The sequence below is a fragment of the Artemia franciscana genome, chromosome 20 (assembly GCF_032884065.1).
Source record: "Artemia franciscana chromosome 20, ASM3288406v1, whole genome shotgun sequence".
Taxonomy (NCBI): Eukaryota; Metazoa; Arthropoda; class Branchiopoda; order Anostraca; family Artemiidae; genus Artemia; species Artemia franciscana.
This window is the reverse complement of record NC_088882.1, coordinates 2,282,535-2,298,239: the sequence shown is the minus strand read 5'-3', so window position 1 is coordinate 2,298,239 and position 15,705 is coordinate 2,282,535. Positions and strand designations below refer to the sequence as shown.

Below are 15,705 nucleotides of genomic sequence, written 5' to 3'. Positions count from 1 at the left end.
AAGGGGCACTATTGAAATAGTGTCTAATAGCGCTTGTTCATGTGAACAAAAGTTTAATTAATTGGAAATTCAAATTTTAATGATTTCTTTTTCTTAACAGAAAAACACTTAAATTGTTTTGATATTAACAATTCTGAAAAGGGAGAAAATTAACAAAATTTATTGATATAATGATTAGATTATTACTGTTGAGTTTGTTCGAAGGGCTCGTTTTACGTCCCTTTTAAATTTTGCTATCTGCATTTCTTGCCTCCTTGATTTTGGAAACTTCATTTTTTCTGAGTAACTTGTTGAGATTGTAATTTTGAGATTGTAATGTAAACCCTAAGGGAAAGTTCAAATTCTTCTCTATCACCAGAACATCAAAATCTATCTGAGGGTGTTTCATCAAGGACTTCCACATCACTTCTAGAATTTGATTCGCCGGAAGTGGATAGCGATGACGAAGGTAAAATTAAACGAACATTGTCGTTGAATCAATTTTTAATTAAAAAAGAAAAAAATTCCAAGGATTTCTTTCTTTTGCTAAGATGAAGCACTACATAAGTTTCAAATAGTGCTACTGAAAGTTTTTACTTGTATTAAAAGTGATACCAGCGTTAAACACAAAACAATTGTGAAATTTAACGTTGTACAGCATTTTTTATGTAGGCTTAACAAATTTACATTGTAGGCAAAGTGCCAATTAATTTATCATTCTTGAAACTTGTGAATAAAACTCTAAATTTGTGAAATCAGGTTCGTAACAATCGCATTTATCACTCTTGAGTTTGTACCTGCCTCTGGTTTTACCTAATTTTCCAAGGTTGTAGACTGGTATTTGTAGGTTCTTTGGGTTTCATTCTTTCTGGGTAAATTATTCAAACAGTGTTATTATAGATTGATTTTCTTATGTTAAATCCTTTTATTTTGTAGAAGCTTAAGCTGCTTTATCAATTGATGCTGAAACAATCGAAAAAATTTCTAGTTATATTCTGCCATCTGAGCATCGAAATCGGCCCTTGGGTATTTCATTGAATACATCATATGAGTCAAACTCACAGGAATTGGATAGAAATTACGAAGGTATATTTGAAACTAACAGTGGTACTTTAAACTTCAGGTTGATTAAGGATAATTTTGGTGAAAGTTTTATTCTACCTTACAAATGTTCTTCAAGTTCTTAGGATTTAAATAGTATTGCCAGCAGTATAAAGTAGCCTAAGGCTTAATCAAACAGTTCGTGGTAACGAACTGTAGTAAGGAGCGACCCGGCTCAATAGTAAACGAAACTCTAAAAAACGGAATTTCGATGCTAAAAGATATATCAAAAGAATCAGATTTTTATGCTGATTTTAAATATATAAGTTTCATCAAATTTAGTCTTTGTCATCAAAAGTTACGAGTCTGAGAAAATTTGTCTTATTTTGGAAAATAGGGGGTAACACCCCCTAAAAGTCATACGATCTTAACGAAAATTACACCATCGCATTCAGCGTATCAGAGAACCCTATAGAAAAAATTTCAAGGTCCAATCTACAAAAATGTGGAATTTCGTATTTTTTGCCAAAAGACAAATCAGGGGTGCGTGTTTGTTTGTTTTTTTGTTTTTTTGTTGTTTTTTTTTCAGGGGTCATCGTATCGACCAAGTGGTCCTAGAGTGTTGTAAAAGGGCTCATTCTATCGGAAATGAAAAGTTCTAGTGCCCTTTTTAAGTGACCGAAAAAATTGGAGGGCACCTAGGCCCCCTCCCACGCTCATTTTTTCCCAAAGTCAACGGATCAAAATTTTGAGATGGCCATTTTGTTCCACATAGTCGAAAACCATAATAACTATGTCTTTGGGGATGACTTAGCCCCCCAAGTCCCTGGGGGAGGGGCTGCAAGTTACAAACTTTGACCAATGTTTACATACAGTAATAGTTACTGGGAAGTGTACCGACGTTATCAGGGGGATTTTTTTGGTTTGGGTGTGGGGTTCAGGGGAGGGGCTATATGGGAGGATCTTTCCTTGGAGGAATTTTTCATGGGGGAAGAGAAATTCAATGAAAAGAGCGCAGGACTTTCTAGCATTACTATAAAAAAAAACAATGAAAATATAAACATGAAAAAGTTTTTTCAATTGAAAGTAAGGAGAAGCATTAAAACTTAAAACGAACAGAGATTATTGCGCATATGAGGGGTTCTAAAAATGCTTTAGCATAAAGAGCGAGGTATTTAGGAGGAGATTAATACTTCGCTCTTTATGCTAAATTTTTTTAATAATCTCAACTATTTATTCTACGGCCTTTCTGATTCAGGGGTCATTCTTAAAGAATTGGGATAAAACAAGATATAGTGTGAAGAGCGAGGAATTAACGAGTGGACCAACCCCCTCATATATATAATCAAAAATATAAGAATATAAAAGTTTGTTACGTAAGTTAGTTCTTAAGTTACGTATTTTTTTTTACTAATATAAACGTTCGTTAAAAATTAAAAGATCTAGTTGTCTTTTTAAGTAACCGAAAAATTGGAAGGCAACTAGACCTCCTTCCCTACCCCTTATTTCTCAAAATCGTCTAATCAAAACTAAGAGAAAGCCATTTAGCCAAAAAAAGAATTAATATGCAAATTTCATTTTAATAATTTATGTACGGAGAGCCAAAATCAAACATGCATTAATTCAAAAACTTTCAGAAATTAAATAAAAAAATAATTTTTTTAAAATGAAAGTAAGGAGCGACATTAAAACTTAAAACGAACAGAAATTACTCCGTATATGAAAGGGGCTTTTCCTCCTCGACACCCCGCTCCTTGCACTAAAGTTTGATTCTTTCTCGCAACTCTACTTTTTAAAACAATAAAAAACTTTAGCGTAAGGAGCGGGGTGTCGAGGAGGAAAAGCGCCTTTCATATACGGAGTAATTTCTGTTCGTTTTAAGTTTTAATTTCGCTCCTTACTTTCATTTAAAAAAACTTGTTTTTTTTTTTAATCTACATTTGACTCGTAGGTAAGTGCACCAAAGGAATTTAATTGCAAAGTACTGAAACATTGGAAGACTAAAAGTGGGTCTTTAGTCTCTTAACTTTATTCTAAGAGATTACTTTTGAGCAACTATAAAGTTACACTTGTGAAGCACAGGCGGAGTTTTTTTTTCTCTGATGATTTCTTTGTATTTTTTTTTTTTTTTGCGAAACACCTCCTGAACATGATCAACACGATGCAGCTTAAGAGAAAATCATCAAAAAAGACTAATATTAAACAAGTATAGAAATAAGCTTAAAAGTGCATTAATTATTGAATTAATCATAATGACTGTCTTGTCTGGCACTTTTTTGTCAAGCAAGGATTTTCTTTTTCTTCAGAACTCATAAAGCCCTGCTTTATAAGGAAATGTGAAGTGGAATTTCCTTCTTTAATGCATAAATAATGTAAAACTACTCTCAAATGATATGGGAAATGATAGACGTACAACATGGAGAAAGCTAGACGAAAAAATTATTTACCGAAACCTTTCTATATATCATATTCGTGTCTTTCTTATAACTGACCCTTCCCGCTCACTCTCTATTTTTAAATTACCCTTACATGAAAATTCCTCTGATCTTCCATCCCAACCTATTTTTCTATGTTATGTAAACCTCTGGGTCTATGACTAATATATTTACAAATCACAGAGAAAAAGTATAAAGCATTGCCCATGGTAATCAAATATTAGAAATGTGATAACGTTTTTCTGTTTATTTTGAACCAGCCCTTGCTCGAAAATTTCTCTGATACCCCGTGTTCACCTATTTTTCTAAATGTGGACCTCTTGGTATATTGCTAGTATATTTAGTAGTAGTAGTAGACAGGTTTAATAGCAAAAACTTGACAGCTATCGCTGATTTGTGTTCCTTTACAACATATTCAAAATCAAACTATACTTGTAAATATAAATCAACTATAAATATTAACTCTTATTGTACATTTTGACGAAAACCGGGACGAAAGAATTACCATATTGGTTTGTTCTTGCTTTAACGGGAACTAACCTATCTTGCTTTCTCGTTCTTGATGGTAGAGGTTGATCAGGTAGAATGTCACGGTGCTGAGGTTTAGAAAGCAAGAACTTTCCAAAACTCATTATCAGAGTTTCGTACCGGTTTCAGAGTAACGGCAGTCCTAGCACTTCCAGAACCTTTTCGTAGGGGATGTCACGGCGGCCCAAGACGATAGATACCGCTCGCTTCTGAACCGATTTAAGCTCCTGATAAAGATACACTGTTCTTAGTGCTGAGGGTACCTAAACAGGGCATGTATATTCCACAATGGGTCGGACATATGCTATATATGCATGTATGTATATATATATATTTATTCCTTATATTTATGTATGCTTACTTAATGCTCTCTGTGTTTGCACTGAATCTACGCATACCGTTTAAAGTCTGTAGACTAGCGTTTGCACTTCTAACCGCGTTTTTGATATGTGCGGCAAAGCTGAAGTCATTGGAGAAAGTAACTCCAAAGATCTTGATACTGTTTGTTGGAAGGAATGGAACATTTGGCTCCATAACATCACTTTTTAGCGGGTTAAAGCGCACTATCTTCGACTTGTTCAAATTAATCTCAAGATTTAGCTCCGCGCACTCTTTTGTGAAAACACTGAAAAAATTTTAACTGAATTGTGGCATCACAACTCCGTTTTGTGCTAAATATTTCAGGATAAATGACAGGTCTTCCGCGAACTTGTAGCGGTCGTCATTGTCAGCTATGAGGAAGTTAATCAAACAGTTCGTGGTAACGAACTGTAGTAAGGAGCGACCCGGCTCAATAGTAACCAAAACTCTTAAAAATGGAATTTTGATACCAATACCTACATCAAAAGAATCGTATTTTAATGCTGATTTTAAATATATAAGTTTCATCGAGTTTAGTCATACCCATCAAAAGTTACGAGCCTGAGAAAATTTGCGTTATTTTAGAAAATAGGGGGAAACGCCCCCTAGAAGTCATAGAATCTTAACGAAAATCACACCATCAGATTCAGCGTATCAGAGAACCCTACTGTAGAAGTTTCAAGCTCCTATCTACAAAAATTTGGAATTTGTATTTTTTGCCAGAAGGCAGATTACGGATGCGTGTTTATTTGTTTTTTTGTTTTTTTTGTTTTTTTTCCAAGGGGTGATCGTATCGACCCAGTTATCCTAGAATGTTGCAAGAGGGCTCATTCTAACGGAAATGAAAAGTTCTAGTGCCCTTTTTAAGTGACCAAAAAAATTGGAGGGCACCTAGGCCCCCTCCCGCGCTAATTATTTTACCAAAGTCAACGGATCAAAATTCTGAGATAGCCATTTTATTCAGCGTAGTCGAAAAACCTTATAACTATGTCTTTGGGGACGACTTACTAGCAACAAGTTACAAACTTTGACCAATGCTTACATATAGTAATGGTTATTGGGAAGTGTACAGGCGTTTTCAGGAGGATTTTTTTGGTTGGGGGAGGGGTTGAGAAGAGGGGTATATGCTGGGGGAACTTTCCATTGATAATTTGTCATGGGGGAAGAAAATCTACATGAAGGGAGCGCAGGATTTACTAGCATTATTTAAAAACACAATGAAAAAATAAATATGAAAAAGTTCTTTCAGCTGGAAGTAAGGAAGAGCATTAAAACTTAAAACAAACAGAAATTATTACCCATCTGAGGGGCTCACCTCCTCCTAATACCTCGCTCTTTACGTTAAAGTATTTTTAGTAATTTCAACTATTTATTCTACGGCTTTTGTGATTCTGGGGCCATTTTTAATGAATTGGGACAAAATTTAAGCTTTAGTGTAAAGAGCAAGGATCTGACAAGGGGGCGAACCCCCTCATATATGTAATAAAAATATGAGAAAACAAAAGTTCTTTACGTAAGCTAATTTATAAGTTACGTAAATCTTTTACTAATAAAAATATTCGTAAAAATTAAAAGTTCTAGTTGCCTTTTTAATTGACCAAAATATCGGAGGGTAACTAGGCTTCCTCCCCCGCTCTTTTTTCTCAAAATCATTCGATCAAAATTATGAGAAAGCCATTTAGCCAAAAAAAAAATGCAAATTTCGTTTTAATTATTCCTCTGCGGAGAGCCAAAATCAAAACATGCATTGATTCAAAAACGTTCAGAAATTAAATTAAAAAACCAAGTTTTTTTAACTGAAAGTAAGGAGCGATATTAAAACTTAAAACGAACAGAAATTACTTCGTATATGAAAGAGGCTGCTTCCTCATCAACGCCCCGCTCTTTACGCTAAAGTTCTTTACTGTTTTAAAAAGAAGAATCGAGAGACAGAGTCAAACTTTAGCGTAAAGAGCGGGGCGTTGATGAGGAAGCAGCCTCTTTCATATACGAAGTAATTTCTGTTCGTTTTAAGTTTTAATGTCGCTCCTTACTTTCAGTTAAAAAAACTTGTTTTTTTTATTTAATTACAGACAAGAATACAATAGCTGCAAGCTTAGTGCCTTGAGGGGCTCCACAGGTGGATGAGGACCATTCGGAATTACTATTACCTTCGTAGAGAGCCAACACACGATGCATCCTCTGACTGAGAAAGTCCAACACGATCGTAAGAGTCTTTTCCCTAGCCCCCATTAGCTTGAGATTAAAGACAGCTACAATGTGATTGATTAAATCAAATGCCTTTCGGAAATCTATGGCACCAAGGTCTACAAAACTGTGACCTTTTTCGACCCACTTGAGGAGACTATCGTATATCCGCACCCTTGGTATACTGAGGTATTACAGTCTTTCAGTCCGCCGTATTGTCTCTGGTCGATAGATCCCTTAATTGGTCAAGTAAGACCCTCATGATAAAGGTCTCGGCCACTTTTGCCAGGCATGGTGTTTGCGAAATAGCTCTAAGTTTGTCACAGCTCTTAGGGTTGGTAAGCTTCGGAATTATTCTAACGTAAGCTTTCTTCCAAACAGCTGGAAAGATCCCTATACGAAAGCAAATGTTTATCAGCACTGAGAGTGGTTTAGCAATGAAAGGGGCCTATTGTTGAATCAGTTTGGGTGGAAGTTCGTCTTGATAAGCTGAACAGTTTACTTTCACCTTCATCAGGGTCTTATAGGTTGTCATCTCATCGGAAACAACTTCACCTTCATATGCGCAGAAGTCAAGTATTTCAGACTTCTGGGCTTGTGTGGGAGAAGGAAATGAGGTCACGATGCGGGTGAAATATTGATTAACCTCATCAGCAGTTGTGTAAATTCCGTCAGGGTGGATATATATATATATATATATATATATATATATATATATATATATATATATATATATATATATATATATATATATATATATATATATATATATAAACTACAACAGAAATTTATTCGTTGAAACATTTCGAAGCATATATTGCTTGTTTTTTATACTTCATATAACTTACAATATTTTAAGTTTTGAATCTGACAAGGATAAATTTTAATTATTACAAATTGAACCATCCTATGAAATTGAACTAGTGTAAAGTTTTTTTTTTCTTCATATAGTCATGAAAGCAACCGGATACAATCAGTGCAAGACAATGTAGATCAAACAACTGTATTTCTCTTGTTATTAGGACTGATCGACCGATATGGATTATATCGGTAGGATACCGATAATTCAGTATCTTACCGATATAATTTGCCAATAAATTTTAATTAGTCCAATATAACCAAATTGCTTGATTGAGAAATCAAGCAATTTTTCCGACATTTGCCGATGAATTTTAATTATTCCAAATCGAACCATCCTATGAAGTTGAACTAGTTTGAAGTTTTTTTCTTCTTCATTTAGTCATCAAAGCAACCGGATACAATCAGTGCAAGACAATGTAGATCAGACAATTGTATTTCTCTTGTTATTAGAGCTCGACCGATATGTATTTTATCAGTATGATGCCGATAATTCAGTATCTTACCGATATAATTTGCCGATACATTTTCCTAAAAAAAACAACCTTACATACAGTGTTGGGAAATACTTAAGTAAAAGTACTTAAGTAATTGCTTAAGTAGAAAATATGAGTACTTGTACTCTACTTAAGTAAAGAATTTCTAAAGTACTTTCTACTTTTACTTAAGTAAAAATTTGAAGTACTTAAGTGCTCAAGTACTTTCTTCATGGTACAGAAAAATTATACCGGCATGACGCAGGGCGATGCGATGAATTGAACTTCCTATATATTAGTGGATGAATAGATTTTAGTCTTTGAGAACAGCGGCTCCTGGCCCGGCGCAAAATTTCAAAAAAGGACGCTATCATGGCAGAACTACAATATATATTGAACGGACAGTTTTTTTTGTGATAAATGTAATAAACAGTAAGAACAAAAGGAAATCAAGTAGCAAAGAGGCTAGTGAACTTATAGGCTCACTTTTGGGATCGTCTGAATCTGAAGATAACGCTGGCCCTGATTATAGCTCACCTTCTAAAAAAGTTGAGCGAGATTTCTTTGCTGCAAGACCGTAGAAACTGACACAGTCAAAAGTGAATTCTTTGGCACTGGACTACAGTGTGGACGAGATGCGACCCCCATACACTGTTGAGAAGCTGTCGTTCAAAATCTGATAACAGGTCTTGCACCTTATACAAAGGTTCCAGGAAGAAAAGCTTTAGCTGTGCAAATTGAAGCTAAGTTTTTGAAGTACATAAAAGATATGGTTCATGATTTTGAACTCACCGACTACATGTCGCTGACAACACACATTTGGTCTGCCAACAACAAAAGCTACTTGGGAATGACTGCACACTTGCTCAATGAGGATTTGAAATGGAATTCTTATGTCCTTGCTTGTTGCCGGTTCAAGGGCTCACACACTTATGACAGAAGCTGAACAACTGAATGGCGTATGTGCCAGCTACAAAATTGCAGTTGATAAAAAGGGACAAGGGATTTTGACCGATAACACCTCTAACTTTAGTAAGGCATTCAGGGAATATCCGATGGTTTCTGATGAAGATATTCAAGACAGTGATAAAGAAAATGAAAATGAAGCAGGCCAGAATGGCTCATTCACTTTTACAAACGTTGGAGAGATACTCGATTCTCATGACGACCCCGAGTATTTCCTACTTCCTCCACACTTCAGGTGTGTCAGCCATACACTTAACCTGCTTGGATCCACCGATGCTGATAAAGCCCTCTGTGATATTGCATATAAGAGGTAGTACCACGCCGCTTTTTTGAAGTGTATTGCTCCCTGGGATGCCGTGAATAAGAGTTCAAAAGCTGCTGATGCTGTAGATTTGATGGACTGTCACAAAATTGGAAAGCTTGCTAACATATGTGATGCTTTGCAAAAACCAAGGCTAACTTCTCGTGATGTTGAAATTCTTGAAGAATACATAAAATTATGAAGCCCGTAGCAGTGGCATTGGACATTCTTCAGGTGGAGGAAAAATGCTACTTCGGTGCTATCTATCCTACAATCAAATATCTTGAAAGGAAGCTCAAAAAGCTGAAAGATTTGGCGAAAGTCAGCCAGCCTTTTGTACATGCTCTACTTGTGGGTCTTTCATGCAAGAGACTATGTTATTGCCACGGCAAGTCATCCTTTTTTCAAATTGAAGTGGTTTCCTGATAAAGGTGGCTTTTTGTCTGGAGATGAATACTTTGATCTTAGTGCTGAAAAAACTACTCATGATAATTATGGCAACCGTGGCTGTGAAACCAATTCTGTGAAGTTTTGTCAAATTTTAATGAAAAGCGAAAGGAACTATCTGTGCTCAAAGCGTACCAAAGGGTAATGAAAGTTTTCAGGAAGTACAGCTGTATCTTTCCTTTGTCTGCACCAGCACAAATACTTTTTTTTGGTAGGTTTTGGAATTTTTTACTTTAAAAAGAAACATGCTTGGATATGGTGTTTGAAAAGCTTCTGCCATTGAAAGCAGCAAGAAAGAAATTAAAAGTTATTATGAAGCTGTAATGAATGTTCTTTGTAATTTGTTTTCTTTTCATATCTTAATTGAAGCAAAATTCAAGTAAAATCGAAATACTTGAGTACTTAAGTACTGAAGTACTTTTTCAAAACTACTTATTACTTAAGTATATTCTTAGAGAAGTACTTAATACTTGTACTTAAGTTAAAATTTCTCTGAGTACTTGGTACTTGTACTTAAGTAAAAAAAAGAAGTACTTGGCACAACACTGCTTACACAAAGTTGAAACCTCGCATTCTCCGCCCAAATTCATGCTCACATGCTCCTTCCTGGTCTATTAAAAACCCAGGAACAACCTCAATAATTCTCTACAGATTCCAAATAATACAAAAAAAAAATTGTTTAGAAAATATTTAAAAAACAATTAAACCAAGAACAGTTCTAGTCTGGATAGTGCTTGATTAGTCTAGTCCAAATGGATCAAACTGTAATGCTTGCCCCAGCGTAACCCAATCTGTACTGAAAACTCTTTTGCTTGGGTTGGAGGAGAGCGGAAAGGCAGAGATACTTCGGTGCAAGTTTTTCAAGTCTTTTGAAATGATTACTGGTTTTTCGCCAACGCTCTAACAGACAGCTTTTTTCTTGTCAGTGACAGCATTACTCATGTACCTTCCCAGCTGCTGATCAATATTATCTGTTGAGTTTTCTTCTTACCTTGTTGAAGTTGCTGGCATGTTATCAAACAGGCAGTCAATCAAATCTCATGCACCTACTCTCCTTCGTTTGAATTCAGGGATATGACTAGGGTTTTAAGTTTAGAGGGGGGATTTTAAGAATATGTCGACAGAATCGTCCAGTATGCCAGCCAATGCGGAAACAAAGGTAATGCCAGCCAAGGTAAATGGGTAAATTTTCCAAGATGTCGGCACATGGCGCCGACACCTTGGAACCTCTCCCCCATAGCTGTGCCCCAGACTAGATACCATAGTTTTAATCGATTGAAATTTATATCTTTCACCTACACAAGTGGACATTCATTATTCAGAAGTGCATGGTTTATTGTATTCTCTATAGTTGTTTTTGTAGAAGTTGTACGTTTTAGAACTCATCATACATTTTGAACATTGCTGCATCAGGAGTAAGTAAGTTGCCTATAAAGGCAAGAAAAAAATTGACATGCATTCGATATTTATTTCACGATATTTATATCTGATAATGGCACTGACCCCCCCCCCCCCCATATCGGTCTGATAATACTGGCCGACCGATATGTCGGTCGGGTCCTAATTTTTATAATGCCAATTTCTGTGGGGTTTTTTATTTTATTAATTTCAGTAAAGAAATTTAATTGATTTTTTTTTTACTACAGGGACGATGCATTCTTCTGTGTGCAGGTCTGACGATTTGAGTCAGGCAATACTGTTAGGCCCGAAACCGATTGTTATGGTGAAAAAACTGACAGAGAAGGCTATTGAAGAATTAACAATTGGAATCTGGCGGTGCGGCTCCTGTGGAAAAGCAGAGAAATCCTTTTTGATGCTCGATCTTCACGTTGATACTGGCTGTGAAGAGCTTACACCAATAGAGTGTGTTCTCTGCCCTACAGTAGAACGTGATTACAGCAATTTTGTTGTTCATTTCATGGAACACCAAATGGGAGGGACAAGGAGATGTGCCATTTGTTTAAAAGAATCTATTGGTGATATGAGACAACATCTAGTTTTAGAAGGACATTTTTTGCCAAGGATGTCTGAACTTGACCTGCAGGAAAATGAATCACTAGTCGTTTCACAGAATCAGTCTACAAGTGGCTTCACAAATTCATCTAAATCGGAATCTGATGAAAAAGATTTAGACATTAAAAAAAAATACTTGGATTGTCGGTTGAACAATAAAAAGCACAGAAAATTAAAGAAGCGTAAAAATAAACACACTGAAAATAAAATACATAAATGTAGTTCATGTAAGAAATGTTTTCCTAAGCTAAGTGATTCGAATATGCATCAAATCCTGGATACAGGTGAGAAGCAAATTAAGTGTGACATATGTAAGAAAGGCTTTTCTTCGTCAAGCAATTTGAAACAGCATCAATTTGTTCACACAGGTGAGAAGCCTTTTGAATGTGAGATATGTAAGAAATGCTTTTCTCAGTCAACCAATTTCAAACAGCATCGAAGAGTGCATACTGGTGAGAGGCCATTTGACTGTGATATATGTAAGAAATGCTTTTCTACTTCAAGCCGTCTGAACAGGCATCAAATTGTGCACACAGGTGAGAAGCCTTTTAAATGTGAGATATGTGAAAAATGCTTTTCTTCGTCAAGCTATTTGAAAGAGCATCAAAAACAGCATACAGGTGAGAGGCCATTTGAGTGTGATATATGTAAGAAATGCTTTTCTAGATCATGTCTTTTGAATAGACATCAAATTGTTCACACCGGTGAGAAGCCTTTTAAATGTGAGATATGTAGAAAATGCTTTTCTTCGTCAAGCAATTTGAAAGACCATCTAAGACGGCATACAGGTGAGAAGCCATTTGAGTGTGATCTATGTAAGAAATGCTTTTCCAAATCAAGCAATTTGAAACAACATCGAAGAGTGCATACTGGTGAGAGGCCATTTGAGTGTGATATATGTAAGAAATGCTTTTCTGTGTCAAGGGATCTGAACAGGCATCAAATTGTGCACACAGGTGAGAAGCCTTTTAAATGTGAGATATGTAAAAAATGCTTTTCTTGGTCAAGCAATTTGAAAGACCATCTAAGACGGCATACAGGTGAGAAGCCATTTGAGTGTGATATATGTAAGAAATGCTTTTCTGTGTTAATGGATCTGAACAGGCATCAAATTGTGCACACAGGTGAGAAGCCCTTTAAATGTGAGATATGTAAAAAATGCTTTTCTTCGTCAAGCAATTTGAAATACCATCTAAGACGGCACACAGGTGAGAAGCCATTTGAGTGTGATCTATGTAAGAAATGCTTTTCTGTGTCAAGGGATCTGAACAGGCATCAAATTGTGCACACAGGTGTCCAAAACGCATGATTATCAGGATTTTTAAGTTTCCAAACATTTAACAAGAAAATCAAGGTCCTGTTCAAAGAGGAAAACTTATAAGTGGAATTGGCACTAGGGTTGACAAATAAAAACATCAACGCTATCTTGCGTTTGGCAACACTTAGCATTTTTATCATTGTAATAACATGAATAATTAATTGACTTAGTGTAAGTGGTAAATTAGTGTAGTAATAAGTGTCTTATATCAGGTGGGCGTGACAGAAAGATGATCACAGAGCTTGAAAAACACCACTGATAATAGGACAGCAATAAGAAAAAAAGAAATTCAGCCACGGTGGGACACGGGTCTTATCCTAGCACAAAAAAAATATTAGTTTGTCAATACATTAGGTTCAAAAAGTTTTAAGCTTTATTTTCGAATGGCGTGAAAACTATTTTAGTTAGCACGTGGAAAAAAAAAATTTTTCTTTCTTGACAACAAATAATGTTAAACTACGAAGCTTCATCTCAAGTCTTGACTAAATAGTCTATTTTCTAGATCAGAAATTTTCAGTATTGTTTAGCCGGCCAAGTGAATATCAATTTTTATTCTAAAGGGTGGTCTCAAAAATTGGCTAATATTTTAATGAATGTCACTGGTTGAAATATGCACCCAGGGAATCAAATTTACCGGAAAAAAAGTAAAAAACCTTTTTGTTTGTCAAAATACGTGCCCATTTGGCGCCAAAATTGATTCGAAATAAAACGAAAACTTTATTTTGATTGGTATTGCCCGAGGAACACCAACAGTTCCAGTGCTTTATTTATCAGTCGGAACTTACATCTACAAATTTCTTGCGCAAGGGCACCTCTGGTGCTCAGGAAAGAGTATCAAACCTCCCTGAAATGTATCTTAAAATGCGCAATATAATTGATCTGTGGTCCATCGTCCATGGTCCATAATTGATCTTTGGGTTCATGCCCAATATAATGATCTTGGGCCCATGATCCATCACGGTCCCAGTGAGCAAAAAATAATTTCCGTGACTTTAAATTGGCCGTGAAAAAAGCATACAAAATTTTTCTGGGCGAATTAAAAGTTCTGCAATAAGTTTCTTTTCTAAACAGACCCTAAGCCCCCCTAAAATTCTAACCAAGGACAAAACTCTCACTCACCAGAAAATGGGCCTAATTTTTGATCTGTGATTAGAATGTAATTATTGACCTGACTTTTGTTTTGCGTTGCTTTTGTTTGTTTGTCTATTATGTGGAAGTCCTAAGTCAGCAGGGCCATAATTTAAAGTAAAAATTAAACCAACTTTCATTGTTTTTCTCCGAGGAGCCTGGTAGAGGGTAATTACTTGGGAATAACTCGTAAGACTCGACATGTTTTTACTTTTGAACTTGGGATGGCTTATATTCACCAAAGACAGTGTTGCGTGTGAATGGAGACTTCTTTTTGGTTGATTAAAAAAGAGACTCCACAAAATAAATTATTGAAAGAAAAGTAAAGAGCTATATCAAATCAAAGAGCTATATCAAATCAAAGACAAGCCGTAATATAGTTATATTATGATTAAGCACAAAAAAATAAATATATGTAACCCAAATCGAACAGGAATAGAGTGAAACTCAAGTAACTGAATTAAACAAATAACTTCAGTCAAATTGAAATAACTGAATTCAACAAATAACTGTTAAATGAACAGAAACTAAGAGATGTGGAGCCTCCTCCCTTCTCAAGCCTTCTAAGAGACCAGAATATAATATGCGCTTTACTGAATTTTTCGAGCTTTGTGTTGTTTCACGTAATATAAAAAAAATCACCATCATAACCAAGATTATTGAAAAATATAATTGAATGTGGATTAACTATTTATATATATATATATATATATATATATATATATATATATATATATATATATATATATATATATATATATATATATATATATTATATTTAATTTAATATATATTATATATATATTTAATCTGAGAATCTTATTAACTTTGGATTTATTAAATTAAAGAGGAATCATTTAAAATGTGTTTTGTTTTTTTTAAAGTGCAAATTCTATTTTGGTCAGCTGAAAATCCTCATCATGCCCTAAAAAATTTCAACTATTTGTTGAAAAAATTTCAACACATATTGCCTTTGAGTTAATTGATAATCCCCCCTCATCTTTCTCTGGAAGCTACAATCTAATACCATGGGCCCCTTCTGAGATAAGCCCTTTTGACCATCTAAATAAACATGATTTGTTTTGATGTAGTTCAATACAGCCCATGCCTCGTCGGCTGGGGTTGGACCTTTCAGTTATGCTGAATAAAAATGGTGGTAAATCTACAGTGGACTATATAATTTAGCTGGGATGAAAATAAAAACGCTATTTGACGAGTCTTTATGGTTTTTCATAATTCAATAATCACTTCTGGGGTTAATTGCATCTTGAGCCCTTACAGGGGCCTGAAATGTATTTCATTTTCGTACCCACACAAAGAATTTATCAACTCTAGTTAAGTTATTGAAAAGTGGTTAAAACGTATCACTAGTTTATAAATAAGTTGTTCAAGAGTAATATATTCCAAAAATACTCATTTATAATAATTTTGATGTCGTTCGGGGATCTGGTGTCGTTTGGTGGAGTGAGGGGGGGGGCAGAAATCTTGAAAACGCTTAAAGTAGAAAGATCGGGATGAAACTTGGTGGGAAGAATAAGAGCAAGTCCTAGATACATGATTGACATAATCGGATTGGATCTGTTCTCTTTGGGGGGGGGGCATAATTAGAAACAAATAGAAAAAATGAGGCATTTTTAACTTACGAATGGGTGATTGGATCTTAGTGAA

At 35.2% G+C, this 15,705-nt stretch overlaps 2 protein-coding genes across 5 annotated transcripts in view; both read left to right on the top strand.

Moving 5' to 3' along the window:
* LOC136040266 (zinc finger protein 287-like) overlaps window positions 1-15,705 on the top strand; it is a 107,323-nt gene that overhangs the window by 30,786 nt on the left and 60,832 nt on the right. The window lies entirely within an intron of this gene.
* Window positions 326-14,396, top strand: LOC136040268 (zinc finger protein OZF-like). Its single transcript, XM_065724504.1, has 2 exons — window positions 326-448; window positions 11,225-14,396. Exon 2 carries the CDS (start codon window positions 11,230-11,232, stop codon window positions 12,898-12,900), a length of 1,671 nt encoding a protein of 556 aa, XP_065580576.1. The 5' UTR covers window positions 326-448; window positions 11,225-11,229; the 3' UTR covers window positions 12,901-14,396.